We start from the raw sequence: 23,626 nt of genomic DNA, 5'->3' as shown, positions 1-23,626 counted from the left end.
GTCAGTATTATGATTTATGATGGCTGGATGAATTTTTATTCCACATTTCATTCACCCCTCATCATAATACGATATATACATTTAATATGAAACATTAAATGAGGCTCTTCACACTTGTGAACAATTTATTTTGCCAAACATGAATCCAAAACACTTTTAATTCACATAGAATTGTTGCAAACAGTGAATGCAACTATTTCCAAATCCATTTAGGCCAAATCTAAAAATCTGTCTGACATACCATTAATATAAAGGCACATAACTGTAACATGATATCTCAATCCTAACTAATCACATAAGGTTTAATATGAAAAATAAAATCACAGAAAATCCCAAACCTAAAGTATCAGGAGATAATACACATATATATGAAAAAAACATATTTATGCCTCAGCATTGTTCTGCATTAAAATCTCTTATTTCAAAAACAGAAAATTGGTTTACAGTGAAAAATAACCAATTTTCTAAATGTTAAATTTGCCAAGACTCAGTGAGGCCGTTCCTGCTGAATGGAGGTTTGTGGCTCTGAACGAGTCTGTTTGTCTTTGGTTTGAAGCAGCTGCTGAAATTAAATTCTGTAACCGTGTCTTGGCCGGGTTTAGGGGACAATTAGACAGCATCTTTCATCAAATAGACACATCATTTCCCAGTGCAGTCTCTGCACAGGCCTGAATAGCAGAGGGACACAGCTCGAGATCGACTCCCAGTGGACACAGCTGTCTATAACCTATTTTTTTTTTTTTTCTGCAGGATAGAAGTTTTTACACATAAAAACAAACATTTTGGCAGCTGACATGAACATGATGCAGGTTCTTTTTTGTTTTTACAACCTAAAGGGTGTAATACTCAAGTGCTGGGATGTAACAACCTCAGAGTGTGCGCGTTTGTGTGATTCTCTCAGTGTGTCTAACTGTTGAGCTTCTCAGTCTCAGCCGTCCTCACAGTGGTCAACTGCTCCCCATGACCCTCCTCGTCTTCAGGTACCTGAGGCAGACAGAATGACAGAGAACAACATAATTGAGTTTCAAGATTTTTATGACCTCACCTGCTCTCAAACATCCTCCATTTTCCAGACTAAATACATTCTAAATGTCGCTTTTCAAGGTGCACATTATAGCTGCTTCCTGGTTTTATGTCACTAATTTTCTCGTGGTGCTATGTCTCTAAATGTCAGCATTCTTCCAGGTCTCTCTGGAGCACCACATGTACAGCAGTGTGCTTGTCTCTTTTGTTCCTCTGTCAGATATTTAGTAAAAAGATAAAATGATAAAACTTGGAGTTAAGGATAGAAAACAGCAGCACTGAATTACTTATTATTTGATGTAATTTATGCAAAAGACAGAGAGTTAATAGAGTATTAATAAAAAAGGTCATGAAAATATTTGCTCAGTGTACTTCATTTATCTTTAATGCTTAGAAATGGGGTTCACTGTGCCTTTAGGAATTCACAGTTAAAGAACAGTTCAATGAAATGTTAAACAATATTTTAACTTCATTTCTTTGTAACAAAATGCCTCATTTTTGGTAAAATTATCAACTTATCAACAACAAGTTTTCATAGTAATATTTATAGCACTGTGTGCACTTTTACACCTGCACTCAAATACACATAAAACGAAAGCATGATGAGCCACAGACGTGTTGCATTGTGGGGAAATCTAAATGACGTCAGCCTTAAATGAGAAGGTGTGACATCATCCAGGAGGGATTGTGTTCCTGGAATCACCTGGATGGTGACATCACCTACACCTGGTGGTCAGACAGCGATACTGCCTCATCACTGACTTCACAGTCACTGATTATGAACCACAGAGCGACGTCGCCATCATGTGGTCATTACCATGTACTGCTGCACTCCTGGTCACCAGGAACATTTAATAACTACAGAAAATACTTCATCTTTGTGGTGGTTAATTCAGCTTGAGTATGGTATGGCAAAGAGTATGGTGTTATGATTATGTATTTCAATCATGTAATTCACAAGGAAATACCTCATTTAAACCTAAATAAATATTTATTCATTATTCATGTATTACTGGATAATTTATTCTCCATATATGTTGAATTATATCCTTGCTGTAGACCATTTCACATATTTGCAACTGACCTACCGTGATAAAAAGACCTTTTGTGTTATTTTGGAATGCATTAATCGGTAATGAACCAATTTAACATTGTTGTTAAAATGTATGCCAATAAAACGCCTAGTAAACTTCTGAGGGAACTATGAGGGAACTGTTAGCAGTGTCACCAGCATTTTATTTCATGGGTCCCTCATTCCTGAATCATTTCCTAGTACATTCCCAGGAAAAAGTTCTGTAATCTGGTATTAAAGTTTGTGAGATTTTTGATTTACTTAACAGCACGACTCCACTGAAACCCCAATTTATCAATGGAAACTTGTTTTCCATCGATGGTTTGTTGTATTGTCACATTTTTACATGATCAGCTCACTGTCTGTGCTCTGACTAAAAAACTCTTTGTGTTTGGGATTAATTGAAATTACCTTATTGGAAGTTTACTAACTGAACAATGTCTCCTGTAACTGAGCCTTGATGAAAAAAATCTATCCAAGGCACTTCTTGAAAATGTGCAGGAAGTGATTCAGACACTACAGACCTGTAAAATAAAGGGTTACCATCTCGTTCAGTCAGACTCACCTCCCAGTAGATGCTGTCCTCAAAGCAGATGGTGTCAGGAGGAGCACCAAAGATAGGAAGCTTCAAAATGAAACCTGGTACAAGAAAAGACACCTTGTCACTTTTTTTTCTTTAAACCTATAATGCCCTCAGTTCAGAGAATGTGCAGTAAAGAGCTTGCTTTTCCAGCAGGGATTGTGCCTCTAAATATAGGTATTTTAAGTCAGACATGATCTTTTCTTCACCATAACCAAGCATTTGTAAGCGTAAACCAAGCAATAATTTCCGGGGTGGAAAAAATTAAGCCAACAAGAAGTGTCAAAAACTGCAGTTCCTCTCAAGACCACTTGAGGCTGGCTCCAAGAGCAAGTCAGTCCCCATACACTCGCATGTTAAGATGTTCAACTTTACAGCATTAATTAATGTGTTTAAAGCCGTACAAAAAAATAGTTTTGGTCTTTATAGCTAATTTCCCAGTTCATGACAACTGTGTAGGGAGCTGAATTTTTACATTACGGTCTCATTTCTATTTTATTAAGGCTTGAAGTCACACATTATTATGGGTGGGGACACTTTGAGTGACAGGCTGTCTGCTGATAGTGTCCTCGGCTTCTCAATCAGATCCGCCCCTCTCTCCTCCATGGCCCCACCTTCTTGTCCAACTATGGTCGTTTCTTAACCTGGAAATCCAGATGCCCCGCCCCTAGCAAATTTGAAGTCGGGCTCTGGGTGGGCGTAACATGATGAAGACAGCGCTGCGCCGTAGGAGTCGGAAAATAAACAGCCAAGATGGCAACTGCATCTCCATTCAATTTAGCTTTGGAAGAAACAATAAGCCACCTACACGTATCTTTTTCCTTGAGAGAGGAACAGAAGACTGCGCTAGAAGCCTTCATTTCCAGGAAGGATGTTTTTGCCGTTTTGCCGACGGGATACAGAAAAAGTATAATATATCAGTTAGCCCCACTGGTCGGCAAACCAATGGGGCTTGGTGCAATGAATACGTCACCTTGTCTTTTGCTCTGATTGGCCATCGTGCTATCCAGTTGTGTGCGGCGGCATTTAATATGCCTCAGTTAGTGCCGCCCCTCGGGTAGGAAGCGTGTATCGTGAGGGCCAGACTCAAAATCTTTCTAGATTTGAGTCTGGATTTCCAGGCTAGTCACTTCTGGCTCCAGAAAGCTAAAATGGTGACAGCCGCAACGCCAAACTCAAGGCTTCAGAATAAATCCAGTCTGACTACGAAGTCGTCAAACACCTGTGCTTGACTTGACTTCAGGCATCAGACACCAACGAAAAAACGTCCTTTTGCATCGGCATGATACGCAGTGAGTCGCTGGTATTGTGTAATGATGGCTAGCTGCATCAGGGGGAAACTAGGTGGGGCAACAACGTAAGTTAAGGGTGCCAAAGTCCGAGCAGGGCAGGCAGGAAGGGTGGTGGGTGGGTCCAACAACCACTGACTTTCATCTGGGAGGCCGGTGTGCCCTTCCCCCATGAATGTGAAGCCAAACCTGGTTCTTTTTTTTTCTAAAGCTACCCATAAACCCTAAAACTTAAATAACACACAAATGTAATGTCTCCTGTTTGCAGGGACATTCAATGCCAACCTTTTTCCTCGCCATTGGGTTGCAGAAGAACTGCTCCAAAACACAGTTAAGGGAGTTTTGAGAGACAGCTGAGAAAGTTAATTGTTGAGTGAGTCACTGGTGTTTATCATTAACCCTGCCAGCACCTGCATGTTCAGACAATAAAAGGCAGCACAATCTTACTTTTTCCTTTTTTAATGAGTCTTCAGAGCAAGTGTTGATTTTTCCAGACTTGTGAGTTAATTACCAGCTAAATATCTTACTATATGATGACGAAAACTCTGTCTGTGTGTGTGTTCCACTTTTTTCTCCTCACTGACTTGGTCAATCCATGTGAAATTTGGCACAGTGGTAGAGGGTCATGGGAGGATGCCAATGAAGCCTCTCCTCATGACGAACACATTTGCCTCAAGAACCCATAACTTCCGCTTATATAGATTTTCCGCCATTTTGAATTTTTTGAAAAATACTTCATATATAAGGCAATGAATATTGCGGAGGGCGTGGCTCATCACATAAAGGTGTAGAACATCTCAAGGGTTTCACCCATCACCACGCAACTTTGTAGGCATATGACCACACATAATCTGAGGGGACCCCTCCATTATTGACCCCATCAAACAAAATGGGGGCGCTAGAGAGCTCATTTCTTATCTAGGCCTAACCGCCATATGGATTTTTACTAAACTTGGTAGATATGTAGAACAGGACGCCTCAAGGTGACTGGAGAAATTTAACTCTAATTGGCAACTGGGTGGCGCTATAACAACAGAAAAATGCTTCAAAATGGCTAAAATGCGACCGATCGCTGTGGCTCCCCCTGTGGACCGATGTTGGTGTTTTTTCTTCTAATTTTTGGTATGACTAAGTCATGGTATGGTATGCTGTACATAATCACGGAAACTGTCAGTGTATCATTCTGTCAGTCAGTCATTCTGTCAGTCCCACTTTTCTATTCACTGACGTGGTCAATCTATGTGAAACTATAGATTAACTAACTATAGATCTAACTAAATTTGTTAGAAAAGTAATTGAAAAGTAATTCAATTTAGTAAATTACATTGATAAAGTAATTACCATAGTTACATTTCTTTTTACATTTTTAACAAGGTAACTCATTATCTGTAGCCTACTACATTTCAAAAGTAATCTTCCCAACACTGTTACACCCAGTTTGAACCTCCTCTGATGTCCATATCAGTGCTGACTGAGTTATTTGAACTCTGTGTTGCTCAAATGTCCAGTTTAAGAGAGTTTTTTTTTTTTTATCAGAATAACTGAGGATCATGTGACACCTACCAACAATTAGGCCTCCCCCGAGAGCGATGCCGAGGGTGACAGCGAGGGAAATGGCCTGACGGACACCCTGGTAAGACGCGTTAATGTCTCCATTCGCCACATCTGGGAACACGTCTGCCATACTGAAACACACAAGAAGAAATGTATGGAAATATATCTGATATATGCATGGATACAGGGGTGAGTCTTGACACTTGACAGTGATTTATGACTGTTTTAACTTACTGAGCACCTGCGATAACAAAACCAACAGACCTTAGATTTACTGCCTCTCTGCACGTCTTTGCATGCTGACTTTATACTAAATGAGGAATGTGAGAGGGACATGGAGGGAGCTGAGATCTGTCAGTGTAGTCACAGTGATATGATCAGTAACTAATCACACTCCTGCGGCCAAAGCCTCACAAAGATTATTTTATTCAAACTTGAAAAATCTGGAAATGCAGGACAAACCACTGCTGATGCTTCTGGTCCCTGCTCTGAAAGCAGTTGAGTTAAGGCTTGTTAAAGTCACTCTAATGTCTCATGGCACACATGCTACAGGCTGATATCATTTCTAATCCCTGTTAGTAAATACATACAGCGTGTGGTTAACAGAAGGGTTAGGGTTAGGTTAGGACAGCTCAGGACAGGACAGCTCAGGTACACTGAGTCCATCAAGCAAACTTACAATGAAAGTCTACACTTGTTTTCAAATAAAATTCTGCTCTTGCATCCATTTCAGTTCACACATTCACAGCTTGGTGTCAAACACTTATGTTACATCTACTAGTGATCCCACTAAGAAGATAAAGTGCCCTGCTCACAGGCAACTTGGATAGCTGTGTTTATAAACGAGTGATTTCTATCATTCGGAAAAAACACTTTTCCAGTCAGTTTGGGACAATGTTGCAGTCAGCAGGTGTTTGTTTCTATAACAACACAAATTATTGTTTACCCTCCTCCATAAACATCTGCGGTTGCCACTGAAGCAGTCACCGCTCCCACAATGGCGCCCAGGACGCCAGGCATGCCGTGCAGGTTGTGAACCCCACAGGTGTCTTGGATCTTTAGTTTTTCCTCCAGGATGGGCTAAAGGGAGGAGAAGAAGAAACGACGCTGATCATGTTTGTTTTGTGTTGTGGGTGAAACTGGAGGAGGATTGCAACATCACAGGCCAAAAAACTCTTCAATCTTTAATTTAGAACATTTGGTGAACACATTCATCCACAGTAGCACTTCACAGTTTCTAGATCTTTTTACTGATTAGCCAAAATTGTACAGTTTGCTCACTGACTTCATCACAAAATGCTGAATCGTCCTTACTGAGAGGTACTTGAAGCCGAGAACAGAGATGATGCCGGCCAAGAAACCAACAATCATGGAGCCATAAGGCGTCAGCATCATTTCACCAGCTGTTCCTGCTGCGACTCCACCAGCCAGAGCAGCATTTTGGATGTGAACCTAAAGAGGAGGAAGAGGAGGAAACATCACTGCTACATTTTTAACAAATTGTCTTCATGCATTTTGTAGATGCAGAGGAGGTTTGAACACAGTAAAATACACTTTCATCCTAGCACTCACTGTCAGGATGTCTGTTGGTACAGCAAATTTGGGGAAGTTCCAGGACAACACTCATTCATTCATCCATTCATTCATTCATTTCCAAAATCCTGCAAAACCATCCTCAACCAGCTGCTTTGAATAAGCCACTTAGCAGTTCTGCAGTTCAATTAGACACAAACTGGATTACTGACACTGGTGGCGTAAAGCTCACTGAGTCAATAAATAATGATCTTTAGGCAACTTCAGATATTTCACAAAGAAATAAACGATTTCACTTCACAGTAAATCTTGCATGCTGCACATTGTGTAAAGGTTCAGGTGTTTTTCACTTCTGAAGTCATGCAGAGCCCAAAGGATAGTATAAGACATCACCCAGCCAGCACCCATCCAGCAGGTCATACAGAAGTATCTGCTGTTGTACCTCCAGACTACAGAGCAGCTCTTTCCAAAGGCTGTGAGACTCCACAAGTCATCCTCTGTTCTCCATCACAGTACCTGTTTTTAGTTTTGTTTTTTAATTGTGTATCATAAAAGAGGCTACAACTCACATTTCATTGTGCAGCCCTGTGTTGTAGAATGACAACAAATCAACCCTGTTACTGCAGTCTTGTAAAAAGTAAACAGCAAATACTAACTTCACTACGCTAACTAGTTAGCCTAGCTGACCTGCTGTAGTGCTGGTTCCCAAACTGGGACATGAGGAGGCCTTCTTGATTTTAAAGGGTATAAAAAAACTTTCTCAAAAATACACACTTGGCATATATCTCAGCATTCATTTAATTTCTGTGAAGAAAAATAAATGTTTTATGTTTTTAAAGTTTAGATTATTCTTCAAGATATATACTTTAAAAATCTCACAGGATAAGGGCACAATGAAAACCTCAACACAAGCTTTATTTACAGAGCCTTCACTCTCTGCTAAACAGCCTCATTCTGCATTAGAAAAGTAAAACCAAAGAGCTAATAACAGGAAAACTCATCTCTGATGCAAAATTCACAGGTTATAATCACCTCAAACTTCATCCAAATCACTTGTTCAAACCTCCTGCAGTTATCGCTTTTACTATTCAGTTAATTGTAGTTTATCAGTTGTTGTGTACTGTTATTGTTATGCATTGAATATAATATGATATAGGGGTCAGGGGTCGTCACTTTACTCAATGAAAGAAAATGGTCCCTTGAGGAAAAAGGTTTGGAACCACTGTGCTATGACAATATATCAGTGACTCATTCATGAGCGTGCAATAGAAGCACAGAAAAACAGACAAAATGCACAAAGCATGATTAATTTGAGCAAACAAAAATCTATTTTGTGCTCGGCACAGGCTCAGATGCCTTTGCCGTTTTGCACATAAACCAGTAATAATAACGTTATCGCTTAGTTTTACTAATTTCTCTCAAATGTCATGCTCAAAGTTCAGTGCTCGTTGAAATAAAACTCAGCCATTCTGAGCATTACTTTATGTTTCAGAGCTGGGGGGGGAGGAATCTGTTTGCACTATACTATAAATGAAAAAGTAAACATTTTAACTTTCATTTTCCTAAAACTTTAAACTTCTAAATATGAACAAAAACAGTGAGGAAACTTAAGTGGTCTGCTTGGCTTCAGAAGGAGCAACTTAAAAATGTATGTCTGATGTGAGCATACGGAAATTTCAAACAGTGTGTCTGTAACATGTTGCAGCCTCTTTAACACACACACACACATGGCAGCAAACAGGTGGAGAGCATCAGGGACTGATTAGCTTGTCTTCACCATCGACAGGCCGTATGTTATGTGCCCTCTCTTGTTAAATCACCGCACTGACTGTGAATCTCCCTCAGGTTTGATCTCTATCAGCACAGGAATGTCCCATCATCATATCAGGTGATTTACTGTTGACAGCTGAGTATGACAGCGATGAGAGAGTGTTTGACTCACATGAGCCTCCATGTGACTTAGGAACAACTTACATTGTTTGGTGTGTCTGTGTGTCTGTCTGTGTGTGTCTTCAGATGATACATTTATCAGCTGTTATCTTCCGAATAACTCTGTCATGAGTTTAAAGCTGATAAGATCCACGCTGCTGACGTGAACTCAAGATGTTACAAAAACTTTTCTAGTTCTTTCTCCCAGATTCTTGTCCTCACTTCAGCACTTCTGTGTCAGCAGCAGAATTTATCACACCTGCTGATTTCATTCTGACCTGACTGATTGTGAACTAGAAATTGTTATCTTGTACTCCTGCAGCTGACAATCACTTCCTGGGGAGCACTTTGATTCTAAAAGTTTGGGATCCAGTTCATCAGCACTTATTATTCTAGTTCTTGATTTGATTAGGAATTACAAGTGAATTCATTGACGTTAATCTTGTGTTCTCACCATGTCCAGCTTGCCGTCGTGTGCTGTGAGGGAAGACATAGCGTAGGAGGACAGAGTGCAGGCTGCCAGGGAGTAGTAGGTGTTCATGGCTGTGCGGTGCTGGTCGTCTCCGTGAGCTGTGATGGCAGAGTTGAAGCTGGGCCAGAACATCCACAGGTAGATGGTACCTGAGCAACACAGACATGATACAGGGAAATTCAGCTGTCTGTGAAAAGAAACTTGAAAACTTGAACTCAGAACTTAATTTAGTTAAATCCCAGTAAAAAGGAATCAAATACACTTTGTTTTTGTAGCCCAAGTCTCTTCTTTACTGCTTTTTGTATACGGTATTAGAGGTGAATCACAGTTATTGTTTTACTAATCTCAAGACAAGACCAACAGGTTCCAAGTCAAGTCAAAGTGCTAAACTTAGTGTTTAGAGTCCTGAACAAGCATCATGTGCACTCCACCAAATGTAATGACATTTTGAATTAAACACAGAAAAATTTAGTAAATATACAGAAATAATGGATGTTTTATTTACTGACAGATGCACCTCTCCCTTCAGCTAGCACAACATGATTGGCTGCTGACAGATTGATTCAAGGTATATCTATTGCTGCTAATTGCTGCACACCAGGCAGGGTTGGAAATCAGCATCAGCCACCAGCCAAATGCTGGTAAAATATGCATATGGTTCACTCACCAGCCAAAACAACATTGGTAATCCATTAAGTGGCTGGTAGATTCACAGTAGCAGGTGGACAAAAAAGTTAATTTCCAACCCAGCTGCACACACTTTAGAAACAAATCCGTAATCTTTGGGGTTGTGGAGAACATTTAATCCTTAATGAAAGTCCAAATGAGATCATTTGTGTTATATCAAGTACAAACCATATGACTTTAGCTCAAGCGACAAACTCTGGGGTTGAAAAATGGAGCTAACATGAAGTGCCGAAAACTGCAGTTCCTCTAATGTCCACTTGAGGCTGACTCCAATAGCGAGTCAAACCCCACAGGCATAAAATGTCCAACTTTACAGCAGAAATAAACATGTTTACAGCCTGGTACAATAAGGTTTCGGTTTCTGTAGCTAATGTTAACATTCATGACAACTGTACAGGGGGTAAATTTTTATATAACTCACCCGTTTACATTTTATTAAGGCTTAAAGTTATGTATAATCAAGGGAAGGGATGCTTTGAGTTACAGGCTGTCTGCCAATAGTCTCCTCAGCTTCTCAGTCAGATCGCCCCTCACTTCCCCAAATCTCCACCCTCTCGCCCAAATGAGGTCACTTCTGGCTCAGAAAAAAAAAGATGGCCACGGCCAAGATGCCAAAATCGAGGCTTCAAAATGGAAGCTCCCAAACAAAAGCTCCAGATTGGAGGCAAATCAGCACTCAAGCACTATGTGTGAACTGTTCAAAGACCAGAGTCATGAGGCTTGGCGATGCAGTCACTCCCCAGATAATTAGCAGGTTGAATTTTTGGAACTCTCCACAAGAACTTCAAATCTCCCAGTTATAAGGCAGCGAGTTGTGTAGTGTGAATTTAGCTTTAAAGTCAGGGTCAAGTTCAGCTTAAATACAGAGCAAATAGTGACCTCTAGACGTCAGCACAAGAATATTTTTTAACTTTGGTGTAGTTGCCCTTTAAAATGAAAAATATTTGGCAGTAAACATTGAAGCTGTTTACCGATCATAGCGAACAGGTCCGAATGGTAGACTGAGCTGTTCCTGTGTTTGCTCTTGTCCAGGTTGGGTCGATACAGGATGCGTGTCACCATAAGGCCAAAGTAGGCTCCAAATGTGTGGATGGTCATTGAGCCTCCAGCATCCTTGGCCTGAAACAAAATTAGCCACAATCCGGAAAAACAAATCAGATATCTTTGATGAACAGGGATAAATGAGACAAGATTCACACAACAGATGCAACATTGAGATCTTCAGCTAATTAACGCTACAGTGTATGTGTGCTTTTTAAACTCACCCCCAAAGCGGTCAGCACGACAAACTCATTGACAGCAAACAGTGTGACCTCAAACATCGCCATGATCAGCAGCTGGACGGGGCTGGTTTTACCCAAAACAGCTCCAAATGAGATGAGCACAGAGCCGGTGCAGAAATCAGCGTTGATCATACTGAAAGAAAGTTTGATAAAACACATTACTGCAGTAGCTTATGTAGGACATGGACACAGTGATAAAACCCTCAGAACGGACAGTGGGAAGTTGTTTTGTTGTTATGTCAAAAATCTAAATCCAGATGAATAAACACCCCTGAAGTCTGTTTTTGACTTCGTGTCTTCACTTTCACCTTTTAAATGTCTTTTAAAAATGTCCTGCAATTGTCATAAGCTATTACACATACTGAGCCGTTGACATTGAGTGCTAGAGTAATGAGAAAAAGTGATTTGTTTGTGTATGTGTGTGTTTGTGGACTTTCCAACATGCCTCAGGATGTGTGCAGGCCTGCTCTGAGAGTGTCAGAGTTGTGTGTGCATTCATACATGTGAAGTATGTTTAGCACATACCTCTCCACCCCGATGTGGATCTTGCCTCCATGCATTCCATGGAAAAAGCCCTGCATGAGTGTGGCCCACTGCAGGGAGAGGGCTGCGATCAGGAAGTTGAAGCCCACGCTGCTGAAGCCATAGCGCTGCAGAAAGGTCATAAGGAAGCCGAAACCAATGAAGATCATCACATGCACATCCTGGAAACCTGTGCAATGTAGAAAAGACCAGATAAGATTATGGACATCATGAGCCATCGATCCAGGTAGCAGAAAGGTCTGTAGGATGCTGACCAATACATGAAAGAAAATGTAAAATGACAATTGCAGGTGGAGTTCCACAAGGCTCAATTCTGGACCCACTGTTTTGATCCTCTAATTCTACTATAATGTTCTGTGTTTTCCCATTAAGAAATATCTGTAAGCACAGTATTGATTTTCTTTGCAGATGACTCTCAACTCTCTATAGGTGACAGGTGATCTCAAGCTAATCTACTGCCTTGACAAATCCATCAATTTGATTGCGATCTTAAGTTTCAATTTACTGCATTCAAGACACTCACATCTCAGCAAAGCTCAGCAACTTCAGTGAGGCTGCCCCCTCAAAGTTGAAGATTCAAATCAAGAGTCAGAGACCCTTTAGTTGACTAAGATTTTAGTCTACCTCTGTGGACGTTTTGGGTCCCATATTTTACTGCGGAATGAACGCTCTTGACTTTCATGCTAATTCAACACAGTCTGCTGCAGATGCAGAAGCAGCTGCCCAAAGGAAGACAGACTTTGCATCATGAGGCTCCAACGTAACATTATCTTCTCTCTTTTGCCTAGAAGTGGTGAATATACAGCTCACAGCATCTTAATACCACACAGTCTCTGGCTTTTGTTTGGGGGAAAAAATGTTGCACATTGCTGATCTGTCATTAGCACAGTTAGCTTGTTTATGATATTATATGAATACAAAATGCACGTCTCACTGAACCCATTCAAGCGTTAGAACTTTATATGAAAAAAAAAAATTCAAAATTCAAAATTCATCGAATATTTGTATTGAACAACCAAATCTGATTCAGCAAACATAATTGTAAGTCAGGTACAACCCTAGACTTTAGGGCTGCAACTAGCAGTTATTTTAATTATTTTTTCATCATTCATTATCCTGTTAATTACTTTCTTAATTACTGATTTCAATGTCGATTAAATGTCAGAAATTTGAAGAATGCTGTTTGATTTTTGCCGGTCCCAAGGTGACATCTTCAGACTATTTGTTTTTTGTAAACAACAGTCCAAAACCAAAATTTACTCAGATTGCACAGCAAACAGTATTGACAATAGCTTAATAATCATTGTAATTGTTCACTACTATTATATTACTGTAAACCTTTTTAAACTCCCTCCTTCTGCTTAGAATTTAACTTAACGATGAAGAGTTATCATATAAAAATGACGAGCTATTTAAGATGAAAAATAAATGTTCACAAACTTGTTGGACGACATTTAAAATTTGCTTGTGGTAGACAGCCAAGAGCACTTCAGTGAGGATACCAGTCATTTAGATCGACCTCTATCTGCTCCTTAAAAGCCTCTATCAACACAAACACCAGATTACTGCCAATAACTGAATCACATGGCGTCTTTGGCTTTGAACACAGCCTTCCTCTGTGAATTAGCACAGTTACATAAACTTCAACGTTCAGCTTTGACTCAGGCCTGCACAGAGGATATTCAGGTTTAGAAACTCATTACTTTTACAGGTATCATATGACTCTGTATTGCTAAAATAATAGCTGATCCACTGTGTAAAAGACCCTAAAAGCAAAGCTAATGAACTCTCTCAACTTGCAACTCAATGTCTCCTCCCACCCTCATTGTCTTGGTTCACACAGTTTGTGAGCACCTCTTTCTAACTCTCCTTATTTGTCCCAAACTACCACACACAATATTGCACTGTGCTGTGGCTGCTGTCGCCATGGTGACCGTTCATTGGCATGGACGGCCGGAGGTGTTGCCAGTGTCCCTGTTGGCATTTTGGCCCAGATACACACACTGATATCCAGGAGGACCCTTTACAATCAGAGCAATGACAGGCTCTGCTGGGCAGGATTAGTGTCTTACTGTCATCTGAGTTCAGCTGAAGCGAAACTAATATTTTCTGCTGACGTTCTCATTGAATTTGCTAAGAATGTCCACAAAATAACAGATTGAAGATGTCCATCAGTTATTTCATGCCTTAATGATAAATGAAATGGGTCTTTAAGCTCAATATGAACATCATTTGACACTAAAACTACCTATTGGAATCTGTACTTAAAGATTTCTTCGTTGGGTTTTTTAAAAAGGGACAGTTCACCTAAATCACAAAAAAAAAAAAAAAAAACAGAATTACTGCTTCCTGGTTATATGCCTCTGTGCACCAGTAAAGTTGCACTTGCAGTTTACATCCATGTCTGTGACAACACGACTGCTTCACACACATCTTCCTCCTAGCAGTACAAAAGATCTATACAGTCAGCACAGTTTCAAGATTACTGTCACCAATTCAACATCTGCCCAAATGTCTCCCCTTCTGTTCCTGATTTATGGCACTGAATAGTTATGATGTCACAGCAATGTTGACCTTTTGGATATAAAATTTGCTCGCTTCCTGTATGACTGTAAAGCCAAACCTTGTTCTTTTTTCCTAAACCCAACCACGTGTGTTTGTTGCTGAAAGAAAAAAATGCCAATTCACCGTGTACCAACGTAGTGAGTTTATTTTGAAAGAGACTGTATGCAAACTGTACATTTCCTGTGAAAACAGAAGTGAAACAGACAATGCATGCAACAGGCTGAAGTTGGCACAGCGTCCCAGAACGTCCTCAACTAACACACCCAGGGTACCTTACACGTCATATCTCGATGTGGAAAGTCCATGACCAAACGTCAATATGTGACAAGGTCGGAGTGAAAATGTGTTGAGACATCATGAGAATGGGATGGACCAACAACCCAAAAACATAATGCCTCCAGCCACAACTATTGCCGGTGTGGAGGCAATAAAAAACAGCCTTAGCAGTGATGGTCTTAATTAATGTCAGGATGGATAAAAACTATCATCTTGCCCCAACATATTTTATTTGTCACTAGCCATGTTTCCATCAGCCTGTTTAGATACGCATCTAGAAGTATTGCGTCGGAAAATTATGATGGAAACGCCAAAATTCAAATTCGCACAAACTAAAATACGCTCGTTTTAGCCGGGTTTTGGTTGATTCGAAAAAATGTTGATTCGCAAAACGGGGGATGGAAACAGTTATGTTTGAATTAAGTCTGACGTAGCACACCTCTCTCTATGGTGATATCCACACTCCGTGTCGGGAAGGCGGTAATGCATTTACAAGCTGGTTGCCAACCGCCAGAAAACGTAGAAGAAGAAGAATGCGAGACTTGTTTTGTTTCTGGTTCTGCGGAAAACTCGTGCGAGTTTGTAGTTTTCACCAAAGTTCATACATTTAATGGAAACACACAGGACTCGTATTTCTTTTAATGCGCATTTCCCAATGATTTGAATCACTTTTGGATGGAAACATAGCTACTGTTTTACCTTTCGTATGCTGCTGAATCTGACAATCATCCGTACAGATACCATCACACAGTCTACTACAGTTCCCATTTACAAACAGGTTTTTATTTAATTAGAGGCAGCTGATTTTCTTCTTTAAAACATCTCTAAAACTATAAGTACATTTTTCAATCTCAGACACTTCAACTAAAAAGTTTTTCTGCTGTGTGGATCAAACTTGTGACCTCTCAGACAACAACAGAAAAGCCTCTTTCGTCATTGACTGCTCTCTGTTGCACATGACAGAGACTTATGAGGTATATTTTCAGTTGACATACCATCCTTATCTCACAGGATATAGAACAGCATATAGAACAGACAATGCATTGGCTTTAAGACCACCAACACACAGTGGATTTACAAGCTGCCCTATAGATAACCTGTCGTGTGAACAGTAGTGTTTATTACACAGGTTTTAGTGCAGTAAGGATGGAGGATGAAGGTTGTGTATACACAGCACTGAAACATGAAGGTCAACTTCTGTTTCAGCGACCGTGACAGTGAAGGTGTCGGGTTAAAGATTATCTGAGGCCATTAAATCTACTGAACCTTCACTCTCTGCTCTTATTTTTCTAACCTCAGTCTGCTTCCTTCTGTGGTGTTTAAAAGTGCTGCCAGGACAACATTTGTTCAACCAACCTCCAGTATGTTTCTCCTCTACTCTGACGCAAGCAAATTCTGTCTTCCATGAACTGTCAACATTGGGTTTCAAACCTGACCACGGTTTTTCTTTAACCCTATGGGCCCTAGGCGTTTTTGGGGTATTTTTACTGCCTTTACTCTTGAGCTCATATCACAGTCATAAAGGCTACATACACATGCTATATCTTGTTTTTTTTTTCCAGGACAATCTGGGCTAACCAGATTTGCCATCATTCCATGTCCTCCTATGTGCCTGTATTTTATATTAATTTTATATCAATGAAAAAAACAAAATCTGTGTTACTAAATTCTTACATTTTTACATGTATCTCAGCATAGCAAGTTGGAAGAAGACATATTCTGCCATATATGAAGAGGGGAGACTCTCTGGAATCTGGCAATATAAGAACCATGATGCTGGGACATTCTGTCACTTCACAGCTGTCCAAAACATGTGGTTTGTGCCAGGCAGACATGATTACCAGTATTTTTTCATTATTGCAAGAAATTCCATTGACTCATTCACAAGTCAAAAATGTGTTTCATCTGAAAGAAACATGCAATATTTACATCTAAGATCACGGAAAAATAGTCAACCAAGTGCAATGATGTCCTCCAAGATAATATTTGTTTTTCAGTTTCAGTTATATATTGGGGGAGCATTTTGGGCATTGGTGGGGGGGGCACATGTCCCCCTCAATGTATATGGTGACTACAGCCCTGTCAGCATGCATAATTAGGCTGCAGTTGTCTGGGTGCTCAAGTGGCTGGTCTTGTCATACAAAGTTTGATGGAGTGTCAACTGGACAATATGGAGATATTTGCATCTTGAAAGCCGGACTACAAATGTGGATAGACAGGGAGAAACACACGCAAGCCTAAGACATGGTAAGATACGATATTCCTCACTATATGAAGTTACTGACAACAAGATCTGTATAATGGATTGTAAAGAAATTCGTCAGGTTTTTATTTGGTAGACAATTAATCTGGATTTATAGCGTGATGGGATGACAGCACAATGATGTGAGTGGCATCACTGGAAAGCTCTGCTCCTGCGCTTTCATGTGATATGCGTGGCATTTCTGAGCGAGCCTGCATTCAAGAGTAATCCATCCAAGAGTAGTGTGTGCAAAGCTGTATGAAAGCTCTGTTATACATCATTTTAGTGTAAATTTATTATTTTTTTCGCTGTGAAAACATTGGACTACCGACTACGATTCTGCTGTTTCACGTGATATGCGTGGCTTCTCGCTATGACGCACGGTCGCGGAGAAAATCAGTAGAGAAGAACAGGTGTGAATTTGAAGAGGACAGTCTTGAAAATTCACATTGTGCATTCTACTTTAATGCCTGTCAGAGGTCACGTTTAGGCTCAGAGCAGCAGCCCTGGGAGTGGTTAGGCATTTGCTTAAAGGCACTTCAGCAGCATGCATACCTAACCAAGGCTTCAAATGACTTTTCCTGTTAACCTTGTTAGCCCCTTGTGCTGCACATAGAAATTTAATTTAAAAAGCTGGTTTTGCACTGTGTGAAAAAGTCACATATATTCATCAATATCAAGAGCTGGACACACAACTAAAATCATGTGTGTCAGTATGAGTTGTCTCTCTGTGCCAACATCTGAAAACATTCATGTGTATTTTTGCAATTAGTGATTAAATCTAGGTCAGTTTTAGGTTTGACAAGTTTTTAATTTAGTGCATTTTCTATTTATTCCCAGTAATGCATTTCTTTATTAACTCCTTCTTTTGATGCATTTGAACCAACTTGAGAAAAAACCATCAGGTGAAACAATGAATGCTGAAAGTTGTCTAATTTAAATGTACTGAAAGTTGGCACAAAATATTAGCTACAGTCGGTGCTGGTGTTTTTGTCAGCCTGCAAAAACCCTGCAGGTCAGTTCAGCCTCAGGTCAGATGCATTACTTCAAGATGAGGTTCAAGGTAGGTCAGTGACTGACAGGAAGTTGATATTAGAGTTAGCTGCCTGCGGGAGAAAGGTTGCACAGAGATTTAAACGGTGTTAAGTAAGAAGACGAGATCAATCGTCTCTACATTCTCCTCATTTTCTGCTCTGCCAGAGGGCACCACCCACACACCTGACAGAGAGAGATATTCCCAGGTAAACCTCAGACAGGATCTGACTTGTTAAGACACGCCCACCAGCCCTCAGTCATCTTACTCAAGGCTGATTTGTTAAGGTGGAACAGTGAGGAGGTGAGTGGATCAGTGAAGTGTAGAACAAAATGTTTCTGTTATAAATGCAATGAAAGTAACAGATGGAAATTTAAAAGAACAATGGTTGTTTTGTATTATAATTTTATCATTTAAAAGATATGTCTTCAGTATATCAACATGATCTCACAGATATATGAAATGACTACAACCTGAAACGAGGGACTGAGACTAAGCGAAATTTTATTTGGAGGACCCCCGCCACCTCTCGCCATCCCAAATGTATCATAGGAACAAAATGTCTGTACAACAACATCATGCCATTTAACTTGACAACCTTTATTAGCAATAACAAATGTACTGTACTGTTTGGCTGTATGAGTCAAATAAAATAAAAAATTCAACCTGAAATAAATAAATAAATATTAAATAAAAATAACTTCAAACTGAAATAAATAAATAAACAAATCTGAGTCACAAATAGCCATCAATGACTCATCAAAAGAAAGTAACTTCCACCACCTCAATCCCCCACCCTTGATTAAACACTGAAAATAAAATAAAAGAGGGAGACAGGTTTTTCCTATTTAATCTTATTTTGTTATATTTCTCCCTCTCCCGTCTCTGGAGACCTCCGATCTCCCGCAGCCCTCCGCCTCTCCCACCTTAATTAAACACTGAAAACAGAAATAAAAGAAATAAAAGACCATTTTTTTCTATTTTCATCTTATTTAGCTATATTTGTCCCTCTCCCCTCTCTGGGAGCGTCCGACCTCCCGGCCCTGCACCTACTCCCGAGGCTCTTTTGGACGACATGTCGACAACTCTTCACCTGCTGCAGCTCTGCAAGTGCCTGCCGGCGCACCCCTCTGATTGGTCAGATGTCCAGTGCTGTCAATCACTGCAGCGACGCATGCGCAGTCAGATTACAGGTGTCTTCTCTCCTTCCTCGAGCTGATTCTACGTGCGCCTCACAGTAGCAAATGCATCCCCTTGCGCAAAATGTGGCCCCCCATGGAAGATGAGGCCCTACGCACAGCGCATGTTCTGCGTTTAGGGAGGGGCGGCCCTGAACTACATAAAGGACGTAAGTACATACAGTTAAAAGAAGTCAGCGCTGACTTTCACTTTGACATGAGACACGAGCAGCGGCCTTACCAGTAAACAACCTGCGATCGTTTGACCCATCCACCACCCCGACCTCCTCCCTATGCAGATAATTCACTCTTTATATTACCTATGGGTTTGGGAGGTCCCATTTTTTGATATCTGCCAATATCAAGACTCATTCCTTTACTTCTGTTTTCCTAGATAATACACTATGGCACTATTACTAGGCTGCAAGTCATTATCCAAGCACTGGATTTCAACGACCGGGTTGTCAGTTCGCATATTTCTGTGAGACTGAGTTGCAATATATGTTGTTTGCTGTGGCATCATTAACAGTATTAAGTCTTTTTGAAAAAGCAGCATTAAGTGATGTCGTTGACATTTTTCTGACATTTGCAGTCTGAAATCAAACATATATTTAAACTACATATTGACACAGCACTGTAGAACATGTCACCTCGTATTGAATCGTTAAGATAATTTGATGCTGAAAAACAGCTCGAAGTTTTATGTGCAGAAGGTGGAGTGTGTGGAGAAAGTGGATAGAAAATGTGTTTTATGAATGCAGTAATGAGCGTTCTACAGCCTGTAATCAGTGCCCTGTGTCTCCTCTCCATCCTGTGAAGGAAAAAAGCTTTTTTTTCTACACCATCAATCCATATAAATCAGGAAATTAACGATCAATGGATCTGCCTCCATGGGACGGCAGCGGACTGGAAGACATCTCTGTACAATGTTCACTTTGAAAGAATGGGACTTGTCCAATTAGGGAAACCAGAGAGCTCAGCAGCTTCTCATCCCTTCACTCACAGCACAACATTTCCCCCTGATGAGTTCACAAAAACCTAAATATCCTGAATATGTAAATGAATTGGGGACATGAAGGGATGACATACTTACAGGTATGTTAAAACCACTGAGGGAGCATGTAAGAGAGGAAAGCATCATGTTAGTGGTAGAGAGGTGCTTTAAAGCCAGTGATTCCCAACTGGTGGGTCCCGGCTCCAAAAGCAGGTCACAGGTCTATTCTGGATGGACCGCAAGTGAGTTTGTAAAAAACATGATTTATTTGGAAGCACAGTGAATTTCCGGCACAGAGCTTTTATTTTCAAGTGCTGTTTCTTGCTGTAGAGTGAGTGACTAACAGGCAGCCACTTGACGGAGGCAACAAACTAGCTCGACAACATGGCCAAACACAAGTATGATGCTGAATATATTAAACTGTGTGGACTTTGAACCAGTGACTGAGGAGAAATCTGGATCCTGTGGCTGGACCAGTTGGGAACCACTGCTTTAAGCATTATTAGAAAGACCAAAGCTGTAAAATTACAGTAAAAGTGATCATTCTTCAGTGCTAACAAAAAATGCTAGTCCCAAAAGAAAAAAAAAATCAACACAAAATTTGGTTCTACTGTTTAATGTTGTGCAAGAAGTTTTAGCTGTGAAAAAAGTTACCACACTCGTAAAGCTTCTTTAATTATGACTTGCTCAAACATGATATTTGGATTCTATTTAAAGATTTTAAACATTATTTTCTAATCATAGTTTTGCACTGGAGCCTAACAGAAGTGTCTTCATCATCAAAAATCAGCCTAGAAACCGTCAATAATGACAAATTCAAGTCTCTATTTTTGATGACTCTTAATTTTAAGAAAAACTCTACCTCTCTAAGTTGCATTTAAACATTTATTGGCTTGATTATGTTCCTCTGATTCTGTCCTAAAGAAGAAGGTCGAGCTAGAGTGGCATTATGGGTAATGTAGTCAAGCCTTCTGTCCAATTAACGTGCAACTGGCTTTAGAATAAAGGACAAATTGAGGGATTAGTTGTACTGGGATCAATTAAACACTCTTTTAAAGTGTTTAACAAGACAATGCAACATGATCAAACACCCACAGCACTGATCTGTACAATGCTTCATACAAAATCAATTTTTCTGTTATGTTAAAGCACCCATTACCATCAAGTTGACGATGTCACATTAGGTATGAGTAACACGAGCTTTCATCTTAAGGCTGCTGCTCAAATTCAAGCACAGGCTGGGACTCAAAGCATCTTGACCCTGAACCTCTGTAACCTTTGACCCCGACCCTCCAGACACCCACAGGACACTCACTTGGGTAGCGGTAGTAGAAGTCGTTTTCATAGTCAGTGTGGTTCTTGTGATGGAATTGCCTGGCGTCCGTGTCATGGTCGTACTCCACCAGAACACCGAAGAGGATGATGAGGATGATCTCCATGATGAAGCAGGTGATCGGCAGCTTCAGCCGCATGTTGGTTGTTGCGTCTGTCATGTTTTCTTTCTCAGTGGGACGCGGACGAGGAGGACAGGCTGACTGAGGCACTTTCTTGGGGATGAATGGGGATTAAAGATCCAGCACAAAAAGTTGGACACACTCTGTCTCTCTCACACACACCCCAGGGTGTCCTCAGTGCAGAAACAGGAGGCTGTGTGTGTGAGTGTGTGTGTGAGAGGGTGGAAGAAGAAGAAGAAGAAGAGTAAACTCACAGACAGTCACAAGAGCTGGTCTTACATGTGTGTTTTTGCTGGATCACACCTACTGAACCTGCCTCCTGCATGAATAATTTAGGATAAGCCCCACCCCCTCTACTGTACTTTTTAAGGTGGACTGGAAAGCTTCAGCTCACCTTGTGATCCAGTAATAATTATTGAGCCATTACTGTGTGATAGGAACTCTCTCTCAGTAATAGTATGTGTTGGGAGTTTTTACCAACTAGTTGATGAGTTTGAGGTTGATCAGTTTTGTATAATATAAGTTTAGCATCAGATTAATCGCAAGATAATTGCCACATCAATGTTCTGTGTGTAACTGACATACTGATCACTGGCTAGCCCAAGTACCAGAAAAAGAACTGTTACAGCATAGTTCTGCAAACTATGGATACGTTACATTTGCATGTTGTTATGGAGCTGTTATGCTGAAACTTTAAACGCTGTGGTTAACATGTGGTCAGGGTTAGACACAAAATCCTCCTGGGTACGTTTAGGAAAAGATCATGGCGGATTTTGCAAGTTTGGCACACCGTGCGCCTGGCGCAGCTACTCCTCTTTCCCACTTCCGTCCCTCCTACCTGTGCAAGTCAGAAAGGGTGGGTTTTACACACATCATACCAATCAAATGAGCCCCTCTCCTCGCCCTTAAATGCACCGCGCGAAGGCATAATGAGAGTTTACTCAATTCGCCATGGCAGAAGAGAACAGTAGCGTCAGACAGCCAAACTTCTCCCAGGAGGAAACTGATGTTTTGATCCAGGAGGTCCAACCTCACAGTGTCTGAATATACGGAACTGCGAGCAGACCTCCACGGGCTGATGATGCAAAGGTAGCCTGGGAGGAGGTCACCACAATTGTAAATCAATGTTGCGTTTCTCTCGTGCGCACTCGCGCGCGCGCTCTCTCTCTTTCTCTCTTGCAGTCTCACTCTGTTTCTTTTCTTTTGACTTTTCTAAGATGGCAGATGCTGAATATATACTCCCTATCTGATGCTGTGGCTGTTTGTGGTTGGCTGAGAGGGATGGGAACTCATTAGTTTTGTTAATCAAATCAAGTTGGGTTTCCATTACGCGTGCCAAACGTGCCAATCCCCTTTGATGTGACATCAGATGTGACGGGACAGTCGATATAGAGATACATTTATGTGCTGATTGCAGATAGTTGCATTGAATAGTGGTTTTTGCATTGTTAATGTGCCTGATATTCTGGAAACCTGCCTGTGAGGTTTTGATGATGTGTGCGCACTGTCCGCCGGTCAGCCAAACTTCGTCTTACACCGGCTGCGCTCCTCCTGCGCTGACAGTAGACCTGGTTTCAGCTGGCGAGCTTTTAGCGCACCTTTGGTGAAGCCTTTTGGCACGAAACTGTCACTGCGTAAAGCTGGATCTGTCGACACCTCCCCCTGCTGCGCCGCCACACCCATCTCAGCGCATCTCGGTCTGCCAAACTACCAAACTGAGCGCGCCTCGGGTTGCGCTGCTCGAAACTAGCTCTGCGCGGGGTTCGCCATCCTGCGCCACCCTGCGCCACCCTGCACCACCCTGCACCACCCCGGGTAACTAGAGGCCATTGTCTTCATGCTAGGGAGCAAAAAACAACAAAAGCAATACTTTACAAGGATATACTGAATACATCACATCAGATGTTACATCAAAAATA

General features: G+C 40.9%; 1 protein-coding gene across 1 annotated transcript; it reads right to left on the bottom strand.

The window, feature by feature from the left end:
* Nucleotides 1-107: 107 nt before the first annotated feature.
* Nucleotides 108-21,975, bottom strand: rhbg (Rh family B glycoprotein). The gene is made up of 10 exons (XM_049582776.1): nucleotides 21,569-21,975; nucleotides 11,948-12,134; nucleotides 11,405-11,555; nucleotides 11,111-11,258; nucleotides 9,435-9,601; nucleotides 6,833-6,970; nucleotides 6,465-6,598; nucleotides 5,528-5,649; nucleotides 2,661-2,734; nucleotides 108-984 (listed from the first exon to the last, which is right to left on the bottom strand). The coding sequence occupies exons 1-10, from the start codon at nucleotides 21,744-21,746 to the stop codon at nucleotides 907-909; spliced, it is 1,377 nt and encodes a 458-aa protein (XP_049438733.1). The 5' UTR covers nucleotides 21,747-21,975; the 3' UTR covers nucleotides 108-906.
* Between the last annotated feature and the right edge of the window lie 1,651 nt (nucleotides 21,976-23,626).

The sequence above is a fragment of the Epinephelus fuscoguttatus genome, linkage group LG8, assembly GCF_011397635.1.
Source record: "Epinephelus fuscoguttatus linkage group LG8, E.fuscoguttatus.final_Chr_v1".
Taxonomy (NCBI): domain Eukaryota; kingdom Metazoa; phylum Chordata; class Actinopteri; order Perciformes; family Serranidae; genus Epinephelus; species Epinephelus fuscoguttatus.
This window is presented reverse-complemented; position numbering and strand designations above follow the sequence as displayed.